The 19,135-nt window shown below is 37.2% G+C and overlaps 3 protein-coding genes across 4 annotated transcripts; all 3 read right to left on the bottom strand.

The window, feature by feature from the left end:
* Window positions 1–213: 213 nt before the first annotated feature.
* On the bottom strand, window positions 214–1,927 carry LOC137737823 (large ribosomal subunit protein bL28c). The gene is made up of 2 exons (XM_068477390.2): window positions 1,616–1,927; window positions 214–554 (listed from the first exon to the last, which is right to left on the bottom strand). The coding sequence occupies exons 1-2, from the start codon at window positions 1,893–1,895 to the stop codon at window positions 322–324; spliced, it is 513 nt and encodes a 170-aa protein (XP_068333491.2). The 5' UTR covers window positions 1,896–1,927; the 3' UTR covers window positions 214–321.
* Window positions 1,928–3,259: 1,332 nt separating this feature from the next.
* LOC137737070 (RNA-binding (RRM/RBD/RNP motifs) family protein) lies at window positions 3,260–11,961 on the bottom strand. 2 transcript variants are annotated; one of them, XM_068476424.2, is made up of 10 exons: window positions 11,701–11,961; window positions 9,194–10,744; window positions 8,968–9,105; window positions 6,625–6,696; window positions 5,766–5,807; window positions 5,554–5,643; window positions 5,164–5,271; window positions 4,973–5,062; window positions 4,627–4,706; window positions 3,260–4,541 (listed from the first exon to the last, which is right to left on the bottom strand). In XM_068476424.2, the coding sequence occupies exons 2-10, from the start codon at window positions 10,613–10,615 to the stop codon at window positions 3,761–3,763; spliced, it is 2,823 nt and encodes a 940-aa protein (XP_068332525.2). In that variant the 5' UTR covers window positions 10,616–10,744; window positions 11,701–11,961; the 3' UTR covers window positions 3,260–3,760. The 2 variants fall into 2 exon arrangements, with proteins under 2 accessions (XP_068332525.2, XP_068332526.2); XM_068476425.2 differs by having other exon boundaries at window positions 9,521–10,744.
* A 2,347-nt stretch (window positions 11,962–14,308) lies between these two features.
* Window positions 14,309–17,038, bottom strand: LOC137736830 (multiple organellar RNA editing factor 2, chloroplastic). Its single transcript, XM_068476113.2, has 4 exons — window positions 16,415–17,038; window positions 16,010–16,107; window positions 15,802–15,867; window positions 14,309–14,668 (listed from the first exon to the last, which is right to left on the bottom strand). The coding sequence occupies exons 1-4, from the start codon at window positions 16,846–16,848 to the stop codon at window positions 14,526–14,528; spliced, it is 741 nt and encodes a 246-aa protein (XP_068332214.1). The 5' UTR covers window positions 16,849–17,038; the 3' UTR covers window positions 14,309–14,525.
* Between the last annotated feature and the right edge of the window lie 2,097 nt (window positions 17,039–19,135).

Below are 19,135 nucleotides of genomic sequence, written 5' to 3'. Positions count from 1 at the left end.
AAATAATAAATCATTGAAGGGACTAAAAAATAATCTCATTCGGTTGGAAATGGTATATAAATATGGTCTGGCAATGTTTATTAAAAAATAATTTCTTGCAGGACTGTAATTGGGAGCTAAACATAGCCCCTTTGGTTGGAGATGGCCTAATCGACTGGACTTGCATTAGAGAGGAGCCAAGAACTTGTAGGCTGCAGTAATGAAAACTAGAGCTCAAGATTGAACACAGTATTTGAGTGGTATAGAAACAAAAAGTAGTTTGATTAGCGATCAGTCATGCCTTACAACAGAAAAAGTGTGGAAAAACAATAAAAGCAAGGATCATAACTTGCGAAGATCAATCCCGGCCTTCTTGGCAACAACATCAATCCCATTCTTCTCTATGGTCTTCAATGCTTTGGTTGACAAGCGGAGTTTGAGAAAGCGCTTCCCAGCTTCCCACCAAACCCTCTTGTACTGCAGGTTCACAAACTGCAACTTCTTGGTCTTGTGGGCTGAGAAGGAAATCTTGTTTGCCCTGTTTGCTTTCTTCCCAGTGAAAGGACAAATTCTACCTGCAATGGTCGATCAAATCATAAGGTAAATCAATTTTCAACACTCTAACGAAAATTAGTAAATTAATGAACGACCAATTGGCCGCGAGAGTTGAGAACAAATGCAACTACAAGGCGGATGCTATATCTTAAACCCCCAACAGCCCAAAGAAACACCGAAACTCTAAAAACTGCTAATGAACTAAGACATTCCTTTGAACTCTGGGAAACAGAAGCCCAAAGGGCAGACAAAAATCGATGCTATGCTAAAGCTCAGTTAAACCAGCTCCAACGAAATCTTCAAAAATCCATCTAAACCACCCAAAACAAAGCAAGGATCATACTATTCTTTTCAAACAATCTGATAACCAAATTGCCAATCAAGACTGTCGACAACGAAATTTTCGTGTTTACAACATTTTTTTGAGATTAAAAAATGGAAAGTATAGTCAATTATTCTAGTATCAGACCATCTGGTGACCAAAATCACTGTGTTTCCCTACTACCATGTACATCAAATGCATTTGTACCCATATATTCCCACTCCAAGAAAACGAACGAAATGAGCAGACATGTGTTAGGCCAGTTGGCTCGAGCAGCATGCCCGCCCCCCTCACCCAAGTTCGAATCCAACTCCCCGCAGATTACAGTAGTTTAGAATATCTCTGTGTCAAATATAGAAAAACAACGAAATGAAACAATTAGCTGAGCTTCATTTCTAAAAAAAAAATTTGAACAAATGGTATTATCTACGCTAAGGTATGAGGAAGTGAACTAAATCTCATAATGGACTAGCAATAATGTAGTCAATGTAGTTCAAATTCTTCTTTGCAAAAATCGAAACGTAAGACCTCTCACTTAAGCAATACCACGTAGAAGTGGCACATCAAAATTTTGATCATGCAGAACAATTCTCCCATTCTTGTCCAGATATGAGAAACTGAATATTAAGTTTCCATAAATGCACTTAAATTACATAATTGTCAAAAATTAAAACTGATTAACCGTAATTATATAAAATACCAACATATTAAACTGCGAAAGAATACATGGGATGGGAGATAGAAGGCGAGAGAAATTACGGGCAACGATGGGCTGAAGGGCGGGGAGGGAAGGGGTGGAGATACTTGGCAGCTGAGACGACATGTCGTAGGAGATTCTGACGCCGCTCAGCTGACTGGTAACAAACCCGATGTCGGAAACTGCCTCCGCCTTGAAAGGCTGCAGGAACCGCTTGGAAGCGTCGGCCCTGTGGAAGCATGGAGTTCGGGTGGTGCCGAAGAACACGGCGGCTGTTGCCGATGCTGCTGCCATTGCTGCTCTGCTCAGTGAACAGGAGCTCTGGGTACTCGTTATCTGCATTTTCTGAAAGCGGATTTGCAGTGGATTGAAGCCTCTGGTTTTGGAGGGCCATAACCTATAGAGTGGGCTGTGGGAATGATGGGCTTAATGTGCCCACTGGGCCTTGAAGAATTTTTCGAGTGGGCTCTCTCAAGTCTCAAACCTGTGTATTATTCCCAACTTTTGTAGCTATTGAATTCAAAATTTATAGGGTAATGTAATTTGAGAGTGGCATTTTTGAAATTTACTTGCTATTATTATTTCTGAGTACATTCGATAGATTTTTACCCTAAACTAATTTAAAGGGAATTGGAATAAAAAAATTATTTTAAGAAAATTGGAGGGTTTGAACATGAAACATAGTGACCTAAAGAGGATCCTTAATCACCGAAATAATGCACCACTTGATATATTTTTATTCCCTACTTTTAAGTAAAGAAAAGGGAGCAAGCCAAACTAATAAATGTAATTTTTCTTTAATAGGACGTTTTACTGAGTGATTTGGAAAATCAACTATTAGCTTATGAATCGTTGCAAACATTATATCTTGCATAAAATCCGTACAACTGAGTAGGATATAGCATTGTAGTGAGATCCAATAAAATGAGAACAAAAGTTACAAGGAATAACTATCTATAAATAAAATAAAATTTAAAAAGAAACAAATGATGCTTTACCCCAATAATGGAGAGTAATATGTATATGCACTTTTGGTGTGAGTTCGATTCTCACCGATTTCCTCACCCAAATAGCTAATTGTCTAACCTTCTAACTATATCGCTTGACTAAAAAAATTAAATTCTCACCGATTTCCTCACCCTAATAGCTAATTGTCTAACCTTCTAACTATATCGCTCGACTAAAAAAATAAAAAAAACCAACACTCTCTTTCCCTTTAATCATGACAATTGCGGTGAAGTAAACAATCTTCAAATTGGGGATGATAACTTGTAAGGGTAAAACGGGTATTAGAGCAACTACAATGGAGAAATGCAAATTTGAGATTTAAAAACAATATTTACATCTCATTTTACACTTGAGGAAATTATAGCAATTGTTCTTCAATTTTAACTCTTAGAGGAATAGTTCCTTAACTAAAATCTGTGACCTCCCCTAACTCATTGAATTGTACAACTATGATCATTTTCGTCAACTCTGTTAGAACTTATATGGTCCTTTTCGTCAAGTCCGTTAAAACTTGTATGATCATTTTCTTTAACTCCATTAGAACTTACAAGTGTCATTACGAGAGTCTCTGCTCAGTGAGATTTTTAAGATTGCTTCCACATCTTGTTTAAGAACTCTCTATCCTTGTAAGTTCCAACTCTCTAATCCATCCGTTTTGCAGATTTGTTTATTTTTATGAGGGTAAAAGTAAAATAGAGTTGATGGAACAAAAATAGAACATTCAAGTTGGGTTTAGAAAAAAGAAAACTAGACAGAAGACAGCCATCTAGTCGGTTGTCAGATTCAAGTTCGTAGCTGGATAGAATGAAAGACGAGACAACCATGTACAGAGGTTTAGTAAGTTGTGTTCGTCGACTTCTTTCTACTTGTTTTACTTATGACTTGGATTGTTGGTATAAATCCATTCAACAAAAACACAAAATATGAAAAAGAGAATCATAATCCTAATCCCGCAAAGACACAACGCAGTTGCTGCCGCCACCACAACCACCTCGTCAGCAGCCACACGGGTAGTTGCCCTAGGAAAATCAACTCCGCTATGAATTCGACCAAGGCATTGCAGCACAAAAATTTCTAACCCGCAACAAGAAAACGGCCCCAACCAGATTTTGTCACCAAAATCACGGCACCGGAGGAGAACCACCAGAATTCGACTAAGGCATTACGAAATGAGCATTGTCACGAGCAACCAAATACGCTCAATTTGGAAACTGAGCCTTGTAATGATCAAGTGAAACATACTCCACAGTCACAATACGATCCTCAAAAGCCCGTCCATGTAAACAATGTGCTGCCTTTAAAGAGGCTTCTGCTCTAACAAACTCCACAAAAACACACCCAGGCTCAAATATTCTTGCAAGATCATAATCCTGGTCCTTCCCATGATCCTTTTCATTAATTTCACTCTTTCGAATAGCATCTGATTCTGTTCCAACACTGCCCTCCTTTCCAGCAAAAGTTTCTTCTCTCTCAATACCATCTTCCTTTAGAGTTGAATCCTCTTTAGCCATTGACTTGCTTTCCAAGCTTACGTCCTCTATTTTAATATCAGTAACCAAATCATCATAGCATTCCAAAGCATCTTTCATACCGTTCAGCTGGTTCGGGTGTTCTCCAAGAACATTGTTAGGTAGGTTGTCGCTTCCTTCAGCATTCATATTATCATCTGATTGACCCGTTTGACATGATTTTTCCTCTCTAAAACCGTCTGCAGGCTTATCATAATAGAACCGGTTGTCTTCTGTGAATTCCTCTTCTTTTACTTGTTTGGCATTGCTTGGAATCTCCACTCCACTAGTTTCCCTGGACTCATTTGCAATATGTTCTTCTTTAGCGTCTATTTTTGCTCCAGTTTCTTCGGACTCTAAGCTCTTCTGGTAGCCTCCAGATTTCGCATCATTAACAGCTTCAGATGTCCCTGGGGTGATGATGTGATTGTTGCGATACTTGACAACCTTTGCAGATTTAATAGTACCAAACCTGCATGATTTAAGGGCTTTAACACTTACTCAAATAAATTTTAAAAAGAACATGAACAAAAATGAATGCGAAATTTCTCGGGGACCTGGCACACTCTAATCGCACATCTTCCAGAACTTCTTCCATTTCTGGTTCTGAGAGCAGTGAGAAGTGCTCAAGATTGAACTAATTCACATCGAGGAACAATTAGGAAAATGATAAAAAATTGATCCCAATATATTATACTAACAAACTTTAGGATCCCATATAAATTGTCAGATAAAAAACAATTCATCAAATAGTTCTTACTACAAGATACCCATTGTGTATTGTCTAGTTTTTCTATTCACCGTATGATTTTAAAATTTGTCTTGGTGACATGAAAGTAAAGGACACGTCAGTTACCATAAGAAATAAGAATTGAAACATAAAATCAAGCACAACCGCCATACCACATTTCTAAGCTTTAGGACCTGCGATGGTTGTTGGAGAAGTGGCTTTGCATATTCTGGTATCTCATATGATGTATTTCCGCTATTTTCCTAGCATAAGTTTAATTCTTCCATCAGTAAACATGTCCAAGTAAAATAACAAAAAACGGATAATGAACATCGTCCGAAAAGGAAGAGGGTGAAATTTGTACCAAGGATGATGCACCATGAATTGCTTGAACTGCAGTTAGCACTCTCCCTCCCAATTTCATACCGTTCAGACCCGCACACGCTTTGAGAGTAACTGATTGGTCTACATACTGACACAGTATCCAGATCTCATTAGCAAAAAGGAGGGGGCAATGGCAAACAACCAAACAACTAAAAGATTCAACACTAGAGAGTTCGAAATCAACAATGGCAAACAACAACAAAAAGGCATGCGTCTTTTCCAAATAAATGTACTAGTACAACATGGTAATCAAACTACAAACAGATAAAATTGATGCTTACAAAAAACTTAGTACATATGTTTATAAAGAATATACTTAAAAATATACTTCAAACAAAATTTAACTTGAGCCTTCACTATGCTCTATTACCTCCACAAAAGCACACGGTTCATTAAGTTTCTCATTGACTGCAAAGTGGTATGCCTTCAGAGGTCCAAAGACACTAATTATCTCCATAAGCTGGAAAAGCAGCATTAATGGCCAAGTCACTAAGTAGGTCAATGAACATAGGAACTGAAAGATGGGATCAAATTTGTTGGGAAAAGAGAACTATATGAATAATTAACATCATTTCATATTACCATTGTTGATGAAAGAGCATTTGAAATTCCACCAATGAAAATCTGCATAAATAAGCAGAGAACATGAAAGAAGTTCCAGGTATCAACAAAAGAAAGCAACATATCACAGCATTGAAAATGTGGTACAGAATCAAAGAAGAAGAAAACATTTGAAAATTCAAAAAATCTGAAGCATGGCTATATTAGTAGAAGGTAGAACCTAGATGCCAGACATCACACGAAAAAGGGTTACGACCTCCCAGAAATAAAAAACCGTTCATGCAATAAGATAGATGACAGCACGCATATATTTTGTCACAAATAAAAAGGTAGCATGTTGGTACACACTAAAGAGACTTCACAAATCACTAAAACAAAAATGTTCTCTTGATGCATAGGAGCTAGACAAATGATTTATGCATTACGGTATAAAGAGTAAGACTTAGGTACAACTCCTTATGTCAGGTTCCATAGGTTACGTTAAAAAGGTAGAATTTGATAATCAGATTCAAGATTACAATTCATTACTCTTGTACAATAGATGTGTACTATCACACAATTTCATTAAATTTTAATATCATAATGAATGTCACAACTTGCAAAACAAGTAAACTTTTCTTAATAAACTATTTTATTTTATTTTTTTAAGATATTGGTCATGACCATCACAGTTGATGCTGAATAGATCCTAATGCCCTTCAACTGTATATTTCACATTATGAAACCCTTGACAGGGAGAGTGAGTCACAGTTAACTGGTTCATTGTTTATTCTTTTGATAAAGTTAATCTGTTGTTTATTGCACACAAACCTTTTGACCTTTTAATGTGTTACTCATCTGTATTATATTTCTAGTACCAATATTATCTAACTCAGGATACCTTGTTGGGGGAATCCTTCACAACATCACTTATTGTCTCAACCGCGGCCATTGATTTCTCTGGATCACCAGTCTGCATGAAAATAGCAACTGTCTGAAAACCTGCTCCATGGATAGTAAGCACAACATACCTCAGAATTTGCAAAGCAGTAATAGAAAGTACTTCACCCAAATAAAGTTTAAGCTTATAGCAAAGAAGAGTATAACCATATTGTAGGAACTAAAACTAAAAATTTAACGAAACCAGGGCTTCTGATTTCACTTATGTTATTCAGAAGAAAACATGCATAAATACGATTCATTGTAATTAATTTGTTGGTCATATTTATATTTAATCAGATTGAATCTACCAAACTCCATAAAAGATCCTTTATGACAATCTCAATTTCAAATTTGAAAAATTGGTAAGGTAAACAAAAATCAATATGGTCTTTTATCAATGACATTAATTCACATCCCGAGTAGGAAACCATGTAATTGACATATTAGGTATTATTTTCATCCCGTGCTAATGGTTCCATCAAAAATCTAATTAATTTATCATTCATTGAGTAGAGATATATAAGGTTCAATTTTGATAGAGTACAGAGTCAATCCAATGAGATCATCCATTATTCCAAGAATACCAATAAGCAATAAGCATTTACAGATAGAAAAATGTAAGGTTAGTCATTTAAATGGAAGATAATTTCAATAAATTGTTGAGTTGAAAAAAAATAAAAATACATAATAGACTATAGTGCATCCATGATAAGCTAATAAGCTAGCCTGTAGGGAAAATGAATAATGACTACAAGTCTACAAAAGAAAACATTTGGCCAGATGTTTTGTTCCCATGCAGGCGTGCAACAAGACAAAAGGCAAGACTGATAAGGATGAATGAGTTTATTCAACCAAGGACAGACATATGAAAATCACCAGAGGACTTGAATTGATCTGTAACTGTAATAGTCTAATAGTCTAATAGTCTAACACTGCTACTATCTCTCTCTGCCCCACTCCCTGATGTCATAATTGGGCGTCTGGCTGGGAAAACTGGATGGCTTCCATATATTTGTCTAGAGCTCAAAATCGCAGTACCTATAATTATACTAATTAAACAATTAAGCACAGAATCATCCAGTGACAGCAGCTATACTCCTCAAAGCATGTTCTTTTTTTCAATTATGTGTGGTGATGCTAAATACAATACTCAATGGACAACCGAAATTTCAGTAAAGTTTCAAAAACACTATAAAATAAGCCTATTACAACATGCTTATCGTGAAAAGGATGAAAGCTTATCAAGGCTCAAGAAGCAGATAATACCACTGGGAATGAGAGAAGGTATCCTAAAAGACAATATTAAATGCAATTTTTATGTTGAACATTAAATCAAGCCAACATTGTGGTCCATATCATTAATATTACTACTTCAAAATCCTAGATCAGTGACCCAGGTCCAAATCAAGAGAAGAAGCTGCAAGCACATCAAACTTGTCACTACACCTGAAAATCTTCTTATTTAGGAGTCAGCTTCATCACCATCCTGAATGTGAATTACGACACACCCAACATAAACATCCTATTTAAGAGATTACAATATGACAGTCAGAAAAATTCTGGTGTAACAGGACAAAATAAATAATTCCATGTACAACAGAAAGCTTGTGAAGCTACAGAAACATATCCCAATGTTATATTTAACAAGCAATCTTGATTATGCTTCCAAGGTGAAATAAATAACAAGGCACCTGTGAAAACTAAAAATGCCACCAACTAAAATTTCACAGCAAATAACCAAACCCTAGTCTTAAGGATGTGTCTCTATGACCAGCTCCATCTACAAAAGGTGCAATGACCAGGAAGTCAGGAACTCAAGAATAGGATAGATTCAATCCGATTCGGCTCGGCATTTTTCTTGCATTTCATACGTCCATCCCTTCCATTTCATAAAGAAAAGAAGAGACGGAAGTATGAATAAAAAAAAAACAAATAGCCAAAGAGCAAACAAAATAACCACTTTGTTAGATTATGTAATTTGAAAAGCTATTTGTATTGAATGATTTCGTAGTAGTCACCCCTAAGACATATGAAATAATAGAAAATAACAAGAAATAATATGTCAAGGATTCCACAAAGAAAATAACCGAAATACATTTTCAACATATAACAGAGAAAAATAAGTGGTTAAACGGCTAAAATAAGAAAAAAAAATTCAAGCAGCATAACTTCATAGATTGTATATCAAAAGAATAAGATCAAACAACTAAAAAGCAACATAAACCAGTATAAAGCAACAATGGGATAAAAATAAAATAAAAAAAGGTAAGATGAGAGGAAAAAGTTATTTAATCATTCTTACAGCCACTTCAACAAAGTCTTTAGGGCGCCTTATTTTGAGAATAGAACCAGAGATGTCGGTTCCATCAAAAGATAGAGCAGCTAAAGCGTCTTCCGGTGTAAGAAACTCCACAACAGCTTGACCTTTGGCTTTGGTAATCTGCAGTTAAAATAGTTAAGGCAGGCCTCATCCCTAAGTCATAATTGCTGTATCACAGGGATAAACATTCAAAATTTACTACGCTTACCGCACAACTAATGCATGGGCGTGTTCCTGGGATATGATTGACACCCGAAGACAACAAAAAATTATTAAGAGATTCCACTAAAGTGTTCTCAGAGGTTGTAGACGGAACATTGTCTACATAAAGCCTCCTCATAGGCCGAGTAGCTTGTGTTAGTTGGACCGAGTCAACAGAAGCATTCTTCTTAGTCAATAAAGAATTAGGATGAACCCCAGATATAGATTTCCTAGTAGCCGAAGCAACAGCAACAGCAATGGCCATCTCATGTACATTTGAAGACATTTTACTGTTTGATGAATTAAAAATAGAAGCAATCGAACCAGATAATACCTTGTCAGTTGCCGTAGGGGGATGATCCCACTTGGCACTTTTCTTTTCAGGCGAACGGTCAGGTGGGGATGGAGTCTTAAGAGCAGACTCGGTTCTTCTCTTCCTCGGTGAATAACCACCAAGCCTTTTCACTGGCCCACCATGTCGGCGAAGGTGGCTATTGGAGCCATTATTAGATATTCTGCTCCTGTCAATATCAGAATCCTGTGTTCCAGGCTTCTCTTTGAGTGAATGTGAGGATATCTCGCTGCGGATCCTCAAATTATGAGATGTATACTTGTGTGGCCTTGGTGAGGGAGACCTAAATCTATGTGTATCCTCACGGTCTCTACTCCTTGACCGTTCCCTTTTTAGCCTTGAATTTTCGAAATTGGATTTTGATGATTTTTTCCTCTCCTTTCTCTCTGAACTTCCTAGCAGATGATGTTTCCCTGAATCATGCTTCTTTGCAGCATTTCTGTCTCTAATTTTTTCATCATATCCATTTTGGTATTTTCTCTTGGCTTCTCTTTCAGATCTTCCTCTGTTTTGGCTCGTGTGTCTCTCCTTTCCTATCGAATCCCTTGAATGCTTCTTTACAGATTCTTTTTGGAAGTTATCTGACCGCTCGTCAATTTTTCTCCTACCATGTATTTGTTTTTCAGTTGTGCCTCCTTTAGCTTCAGTTCTTCTATCTTTGCTCGGTTTATCCTTCAAGCTTTCTGGCTCATGCCCTCCCCTAACTTTCCCTTTGGAAAAACCGTCTTCCATTTTAGAACTCTTGGAATTATATATTTCTTTCTTTCTGGAATATGCCTTCACTGGATCCTCGGAGGCAGGCTTTTTATCAACAGGGGGCAAATCTTTATGGTGTCTGTGATCCTTTTCAGACTCAAAACTGTCAAAAGAATTTTTAACCATAGATTCCCTTGGTACATTACCTACATCTACGACTTCCTCTATGACACTATCACATAACTTCTTGTTATTCCTCCTAAGCATAATCTCTTCAAAGCTGAAAGGCCTTGTTCTAGCAGCACTTTCTTCATCATGGTTAGGCAGGGCAATCCGGCTAGTTTTTCTGTTAATTTCTTGTAGCTGACTAGACGTGCTCATCTGTCCCAATGCAAGTGCAGTTAAACAATAATTGCTGAGCTTCTAATAGAGCATAGAAACAGTTTAAACCAGTGCGCAAAGAGGTTAGTAGCAGCCTTGTTTTCTATTGACAAGTCAAAGTGAATATCGCTGCACCAAGAAAAAAATGCACGTGATATTAGTCAAAAACCCATGTGGATCAACAAATTTTAGCCCCACTCACTACATTCCAGAACATAATGATAAAATAGTTTCGAACAATTCATGGATACAAAGAAGACTGTAAAAGGTAAAGAAACTATAAAATCATGAAAACTAGCGAAGCAGATCTGCATATTTGTTTTATACATGCTACATGAATGTGTGTCTGTATCATGTACCAAATTTCTTATCTATATGCGTGATAATAAGCACAATTTTCACTCCAAAATGTACACCATTCATGCAATGCAATCAAAGTTTTAAAAAAGGCCATTGGAAACTACCCGTGTCTTTCTGTGTGGTACAGTAAAACACAATTGTAATAGCACATTAACGTCATTTAGAAAACCAAAACCAATCCAAAGTTGATGAATTGTCTAGTGCATGCATGTGACACTCACTGCTAATGTATGCGTCTATAAGTCTTTTACACTCCTACACTGTTGCACTCTTGATACATTATGATTCGTTTCCTACATTACCACACCAAACCTACCTAAATTATGAGTTTCATTCAAAATACAACATTAAGATATGGAAAAGCGAAAAAGGTTAAAAGTATACAATTTATTATTCATGAATATATAAGTTACAAAATATGGGTAGGAACATTAATGATTTGTCTCTTTTGAACATTATGTACCATACTTAATCAAAATTAAAATGGCACCCAAGAATCAAGTAATTCAGCCAATTCTTTAGATTAAACACAGCAATCCCACTTTCACTTTCATTATCTTTCCTCTGTTTTCTCAGCAACCAAACGGAATAAGCAACAAAAGCCCAGTTAAACCCCAACTCCAAGTTGCAGAAAAGCATAACCTCAACTTCTTACGAAACGAATAAAGAAGCTACTTAGATAAGAAACGATTATCTTTGCAGAAAAGCAGGAGAAAAGGTTGTACCTTTGGGACGGAGATCCGGCGGCGAAGTAGGCCGAGAGAGGTGGCGTTTCCGAAGGCTTAGCGGCGGCGGCAAGAGGCGGAAGTGGTAGTGGGGTGTGGAAGAGAGTGCAAAGGCATTTATGAATTGGTGGAGAGAGAGTTCCGGAGTTTGGGGGAATTGGGAAATTGCGAAAACGGGAAAACCTAATTGAGAAAGCAGAGAGGTGGTGGTTTGTTTATCCGCACACAAGGAAGTAGGGGTGTGCATTTCAGTCCACCGACTAACCCACCCGATTTAGGTTGGGTTGATATGGGTTGGGTTAGGGGTGGGGTAGGGTTGGGTTGGGTTGTAAACCCAAAATCAAATTAGTTCTATTAAAAAATCCGATTACTCAGTTAATAGGTGGATTGTGTTAAGTTGAAAGTATTATTATTTTGATTAAAATTTATCCACTAGAATGACAGGAGTTTTTAAACATACATGTATGATATATATTAAATAAATTTATACATAAAATTTAGTCCCTTTTAAATGTACTTGTTTGTAATTTAATGCTTGATTTGAATAGTAAAATTCATATATTAGTAACATGTACTGATATGACAACATCAAATTTACAAGATTTAGGTCTAGTTTGAAGTATAATTATATGCTCTCGTACTTACATTAAGAATAAGAAAGAACCCAGTCAAGCCCAACCCGTGAAATCCGCCCAGCCCAACTCGCCTAAGAATGACTTGGATGGGTTGGGTTGCCAATTTTCTTGGGTGAAAAAAGTTTGAACATTTTCAATCCAAGCTTATTGGATTGGCCAACAAATTAGAGTCTAACCCGACCAACCCACCCGTGCCACCCCTACAAAGAAGAAAGTTGCGCTTCTGCGAGGAGTTTGGTTTGCCCTTTTGCCCACACTTGAAATATGACACTTCGATCCATCCCTCTATTTCTTTGACACTTAATTGGTTTATGTAAATCGTCAATACTTTACATAATTTATACCAAATGGAGAATTTTTTTTGTTCGAAACCGGACTGGAGCCAATGAAAGATAGGGTGTGACTAGACAGTGCTGTAAATCGTCAATTGTGATGTTATTATTATTATTTTTATATAATTACAAATTTACAAGGAATATTATTACATTAAGCTAGATTTGAACTTCGAATGTAATATGTCGAAAAAAAAAAGGCTAGCGATTAGTGTAAAACACCACTTTTGCGTTGTCGCATAAGTGGAGTAGTAGAATGATAAGATCATGTGAATGTACTTCGTATTAGAATAAGAAATTGTTATTACTTCAAACTTTCTATAATTAAAAAGAAAAATGCATTTGTGATGAGTGTAGAATGAGATTTTTGGAATGTTAATAACAATTCTCTATAAATATAATCAATATATTTGTTGATTGTTACATCTCCGTTATTAAAGTACTCAAAGATTTATCATTCTGACTTGTTGATTGTTACACTAGGCCCCTTTGTTAAGTTAAGCACTTCGTTTCTTGGAGGGACAAATGGTGTTTGTATTCACAACTTTTAAGGGATGTTTTAGCAAATTAATTTAGAAAGTGACCAAATCGTTACATACCTAAGCCACACAGTTGCAAAATGTCGTTGCCCTTAGGTTGGAGAATTGCGAGTGTACCCTAGATATGAAGACACTAAGAGAAACCATGTTTCTTGTTTACTTGCTGGACAAAGCCTATAGAAACAATCTAGATCAAATTCATGGTGGAGTGGAGTCACCCTCATTGTCTCCAAAACATGGCAATATGGAGGCACTCCCTTAGGGTTGGGGATCCTCTTCGGATTTTCTTTGGGAGGATTCTAGGGGTCATCATATCCTATCCGTTCATCGTATATTGTGTGATCAATTTTCGTTAGGTATTGTTTGTGTTTAATCTAAACTACATATTAAAACAACTCTCATTGTCAACCGAAACATTATGAATTTACCATTTTATCCATCTAATTAAAACTTAACATGAATAAGAAATATGGATAGAAATATAATTTCACACAACTAAAATTTTGTTGTTTTTTTTTTTTTCAAAGCCTCACCTACATGTAATTCATTTTGATTCCATTCGGATCCTCTTTGTAAGGATCTTAGGAATCCTTACACCTTATCCGTTCATCGTATATCGTGCGGTTAGAAATCATTATGAATTTTTTTATTTAAAACTAACATATGACCACACACAGTGCTTGTAAAATTTTGTTTTTTATGTTTTAAAATAAGAGAGCGCAAGAGAGTGAGGAAATGTGGGAGCGGGGAAGGGGAGCTTCAATTTTTTTTTTTTATTAGGGAGAGAATGGCTGCCGTAGGAGGAATAAGGATCCTCGCCGAATCCTCTTTGTGAGGGTCCTGAGAATCCTCAAATCACATACATCCTGCAATCAGAAATTATTGTAAATTTTTTTTGTTTAAAATTGAATATAAACAGTACCTGACAAAAACTAACTGCACAATGTACGATGGACGAATGTAATTGAAAAATTCCTGAAATCCTCACAAAGAGGATCCAACGAGGATCCTCTCTCCCCTAGGAGAGGTCTTGTTGTGGCCTTGTGAGCCTTAACAAGGGGAAGAGAACTGTAAACAAATTGAATCATCCAAAAAGCCGAAGGAAGAAAATGGGCTGAGAAAATTAATAAATAGTCTGAAATTGCACAAAACAACTAATATTGTTCAAGGTTCAGAATAGTTTATAGCCTTGAAGGTTCATCACGAACTCAAGGGTTTAAAAACAGCAGACAATGATAAAAAAACGTTCAGCTACTAAGCAAACTTTGGCATAACCGCCTTTTCACCAAGATATTTACATCGCTAGCCTTCCGTTCATTTCACCGGACATTTTCCCTTCGGCGCACATAACGGGTTCTGTCATTGTATCTTGGTCTGTCCTGAGCTCTCGAGGGCTGCGGCTCCACCCTCCTCTGCCTCTCAGGTGATCTTTGAACAATTTCTCCATTCACATACAACTCAGCTGCATTGAAGAAAGTTACATGAGTTACGAGGATAGGTTGCATTTAGAAATTTGAAAATAATTGAGATAATTAACAAATTTAAGAACAAGCATCCATTTAAAACAGGGGTGAACTTGGAACGGAGGGAAGCCAATAAGCAGAAAAAGCATAAATCAAAGTTAGCAAATTGAAAGCAACACAAAGTAAATGAGAGAATATGGCATCAAATATGAGTTAAAAGCCTAAGGTGGTTGAAATATCAAATGACAACTTGTCACCAAATGTATCGACTCCAATGATTCCGTAACTCCACAACATAAAGAAGCAACAGAACAGGATGGAGTGGATCATTATGAGTCCATTAGCATTCAAAGCAAATCATCGCCAGTGAAGGCTATTAGCTTTGCCAAGATGGACTGGAAGTTAGTATAAAAGAAAAATATTGGTTTAATAAAAAGGACTGTCAGCAAGGTTATCTTTTTAATGATAAAGGTCATCAAATGTATCAACTCCAATGATTCCGAAACTCCACAACATTCAAGAAGCAACAGAACAGGATGGAGTGACTCATTATAAGTCCATTAGCATTCAAAACTAGACATTGCCAACTGAGGGCTATTAGCTTTGCCAAGATGGACTGGGAGTTCAAAGAAAATAAATATATATGTTAATTGGACAAACTGTCAAAAAGAATTTTTGAAAATATAATGTTAGTCAATAATCAATTCATCGGAGCAACTTCATAAAATTAAAAAAAATAAAAAACCCAAGGAAAGATGAACATGCATAAAAATTGCAAAACACTGAAATTTCATATAGCATGTTTCATCTCTACTGATCTGCATCTCCACAAAGTATAAGAAGCACAGAACAGTTAAGAGAGACATTTGATGTAAGTCAATTAGCATTCAAAGTTAAATAATGCCTGCAAGGGCTATTTAACTTCTCCAAGATGGACTACAATGCTAAGATACACATATGGTGAACCAGTAGTATCTCTAATTTATGTGCTCCGCTAAGACAAGTACACACATGAACAAAAATCTTCTCTAGCACAAATATGCCGCTTTATTGAAAAGACCACGCTGATTAAAATAAGAACACGAGATCTAATTCACACTAGTGCTTATACTTTAAATCCTTAAACACTTACCACCGTAGTCTTTGTACTCGGGATCAACATACGAATCCGGAAGAACAAAAAGAACACCCGGCAAGCCTGATAACAAGAAAATATTTCATAAAGTCAAATGATACAAGGAGACATGCACTCATGAGCTCACAAACATGCATAAACAGTATGTATAATCTAATAATCACACACAGAAACTATAACATAGTTTCAATTTAATAGCACAAACCTTCAAGCTTATTCGAGGTCTCCTCATCAATCTCACAACCAAAACCAAAATACCTCTCACAAGAGACATTGTATATCTTCTTCTTTGCTTCTTCCTCGCTGGCATACCACAACAAGCAACAAATCTTTAGCGTAAACAAATTCCGACGATACTAAACAAAATCAACCATTCAATTATATACATATCTTGATTCACAATTAAGCAGACATTTCTATCAACGTCATTCGTCACACCACCAAGAACAATAGCTAAGAATACATAAGCTAAAATCTCCTATAAATAGAAATCCCTGTTGAAAAGACACTACAAATATAATTCAGATATATCAGAAACGTTAATTTTCTTTTTCCAGTTATTTTCCTTCATTTTCCCAGCAACCAAACAATAAATCAAAGAACCCATTACCTCCCGACGACCTTGGCCAGGGTCTGAACATAACAATCGATCATCTGCTGCTTTGTAGCACCCTCGCCGCCGGGCTTATCCATGACGATGAGCCAGTGCTCGTAGTCACAACCAGGAAAAAGGGGGGCCATTTCAGTGGGTGGACGGTCGCTGAAGTTCGAACCCGAGTTGAGGGGCGAGTAAGAACCGCCAGATCGGTTGACCCGGCAGCGGATCGGAATGTAGCGGGTGGTAGGGGTAGGGAATCGGACGGCGTGGGAGATAGGGGCAAGGGATCGACGGCCGAGCATGAGGGATGGGATGGAAGGGGGATTGGTGAGTTTGGAAGTGGAGAAGAGGCGTTTGGGTACGAGGAGAGAGATTGTGGGGTGGCGAGCGGTTGCGGTGGTGGTGGCGGTGGCCATGGCTATTGCTCGGATTAGGGTTTGAACCATTTTTGGGGGACCGGGGAAGAGTGAGTGAGGAAATGAGATGGGGGTTTAGGGTGGGGGATAAGGGTGACGGAGCATTTATCTTCGAGTTTTTTTATTAGGTCTTTTGGGTTGGGCCATTACAACTGGTATTGGGCTTCTTTCTGGGCTTGAAATCGATTTTTTTCAAAATAAGGCCCACTTCTCTATCGCTCCATTTCTATCATGTGTGCAGTCAGTTATGTAATGGGATTGTCCATAAACAAAATTTTCAGAATCCATGCTCAACGTTCATGATTGTATGATTATGCACATCAAAACTAAATATGAGTAGTAACTCATTTTCTTATAAGTCCATGTAAGGTCGTTCTTTTCATCAATGTGGGGCTTATTCTTAACACATCCTCTCTCGTATCTCCCTTTGCTATTTCAGTCAAACAAGAAATAGCCAATTACCTAGATGATCTAGCTCCTATCCTCTTTTCACTTGTACCCAACAACATACAACCATAGGGGTTAAGCAAGCCTGTAGATCACCTAACAAAATAATACGCAAAACCAAATACAACACAAAAGTTTTAGAGGTTCCTTCTTTGATTCACTTGGGGCGTCCAAAACCTTTTTCACTAATATTGCCTTGCCTCTTTTGCTAAAAAATGCCCTCCAAATAGTGTCTCTTTTCCTAGCAGACCGCGAAAATAAAACAAAAATAAGAGTAGCATAATTATGGTTTAACTAGAATCATTGGCTTCATAGATGACACACTCCGACCTAGAATGTCCACTAGGACTCCGAATCGAGTTGTGTTGGCCAGCACTTGAAAGGTGACGAAGCCATAAAGTGTAGTGATGTGAAAAATGTGAATACATTTAAATCTAAGAGTGCCTAAATATAAGAGTGCGCTGGTGAACGAGAATGAACTCATTTAAGTAAAGTACAGTAAGGTAGGATAAAGATTATAACATAATAGGTAGCCACCTATACTGAGATTTGCCAAGAATCATTGTCGATACAAAACCTCAGCTACTAAACCTGGAGGGGCACAAAAACAAGGGTGAGTAGCCTGAAAAATAAAGTTCTATAAAAACCTTTTTGAAGACGTTATAATCCCTCGTTGTAAAACAAATATAGTTTCCAAAATATACATACCACGTATAGTATGAAAATACCTACTGTAACTTGCAAAATCACAAGATTGCCATACGTCGCAATATGGCATAAATGAACATATAACAACCAATAACACACAATATCACCTAAGCAAACATATCATATCGGGTGCTCATCGACACATGCTGACACATGAGTTTATGTAGAGGTATTGTGACATAAACATGACTGGGTGTAACAATAATATAAGCTCTAGTGCTACATTCACGTGAAAACTAGCGCTATTCGTGGTCACATACGAGTCGGAGTTGCCTTTTGCAACCTGTACGATAGGACTTGCACCTAGTTGGATCCAAGGCGAGTGTGCGGTGCTGATGTGAATATACGCGTGAAAGACTGGCCCTGGCCTTAGGCGAGCACTAACACCAGCAAATGATTAGCAAATAACATAATTATAATCATACCATAGCCATTCAACAATTCTAGTCAATATCATAGGATTCATGACCATAAATATAATTAAGGCATTCCCTTATAGTAAGCTTACCAGTGCATCCTGTAGGGTTACCACTCACAGATCATGTCGTTGAGTCGAACTCGCCTCGTAGCATTTAGAATCCTTGTGAAGCGTTTCGCCTAGAAACGAAACCATTAAGGTAAATATAACATATTAATGTAATTACGCGTTTTCGTACAAAGTACGGCTAATAAAGGAACTATCTTAAAACGGTTGAATTACGGAAAACAGATGGTGGATTTGAAATCAGGGCGTCGAAATACGCTAAAGAGGGTCCCCGACAAATTTTGTAAAAAGTCAACGGAATAGTCAATGGTCAACCCTAAAAAACAACCGAGACACCCTGGTGGTCAACTACATTAAAACTTTGGAATTTCACTAAATGGATGTCAAAAATGAACTCGGGACATCAAAAATAGCCTATGAGGGTTTCCGAGAAATTTTGAAAAAGACAACACAAGGAATATTCCAGAGAATATTTTTAGAATATTCCAGAGAACATTCTTAGAATATTCTGGCCCAATTGGAACCGGGCTAGTCAGGCACATCGGCCCAAAGATATGGGGCCCGTTGGGCTAAGGATTTAGGCCTAAAGCCCTTTTTTCCCCTTCTTCTTCTCTGGCTGTTCGTCGGATTCTAGACTGCAAATTCTCGAGCTTCAAACGAGCTCAAAACTCAACCATT

The sequence above is a fragment of the Pyrus communis genome, chromosome 13 (assembly GCF_041283825.1).
Source record: "Pyrus communis isolate YQ-2024b chromosome 13, ASM4128382v1, whole genome shotgun sequence".
Taxonomy (NCBI): Eukaryota; Viridiplantae; Streptophyta; class Magnoliopsida; order Rosales; family Rosaceae; genus Pyrus; species Pyrus communis.
This window is presented reverse-complemented; position numbering and strand designations above follow the sequence as displayed.

What these genes read in the sequence shown, in the direction of transcription:
- LOC137737070 (XM_068476424.2), bottom strand. Translation starts at nt 10,615, where the DNA reads ATGAGCACGTCTAGTCAGCTACAAGAAATTAACAGAAAAACTAGCCGG. An exon ending in TGAAGGATTCCCCCAACAAG is followed by an intron (nt 5,808 to 6,624) that starts GTATCCTGAGTT and finishes TTATTTATGCAG; the next exon opens with ATTTTCATTGGTGGAATTTC. An exon ending in ATGCTCTTTCATCAACAATG is followed by an intron (nt 5,644 to 5,765) that starts GTAATATGAAAT and finishes CTGCTTTTCCAG; the next exon opens with CTTATGGAGATAATTAGTGT.
- LOC137736830 (XM_068476113.2), bottom strand. Translation starts at nt 16,848, where the DNA reads ATGGTTCAAACCCTAATCCGAGCAATAGCCATGGCCACCGCCACCACC. An exon ending in GACCTCGAATAAGCTTGAAG is followed by an intron (nt 15,868 to 16,009) that starts GTTTGTGCTATT and finishes TCTTGTTATCAG; the next exon opens with GCTTGCCGGGTGTTCTTTTT. An exon ending in CGAGTACAAAGACTACGGTG is followed by an intron (nt 14,669 to 15,801) that starts GTAAGTGTTTAA and finishes TCTTCAATGCAG; the next exon opens with CTGAGTTGTATGTGAATGGA.
- LOC137737823 (XM_068477390.2), bottom strand. Translation starts at nt 1,895, where the DNA reads ATGCAGATAACGAGTACCCAGAGCTCCTGTTCACTGAGCAGAGCAGCA. An exon ending in CCTTCAGCCCATCGTTGCCC is followed by an intron (nt 555 to 1,615) that starts GTAATTTCTCTC and finishes CGACCATTGCAG; the next exon opens with GTAGAATTTGTCCTTTCACT.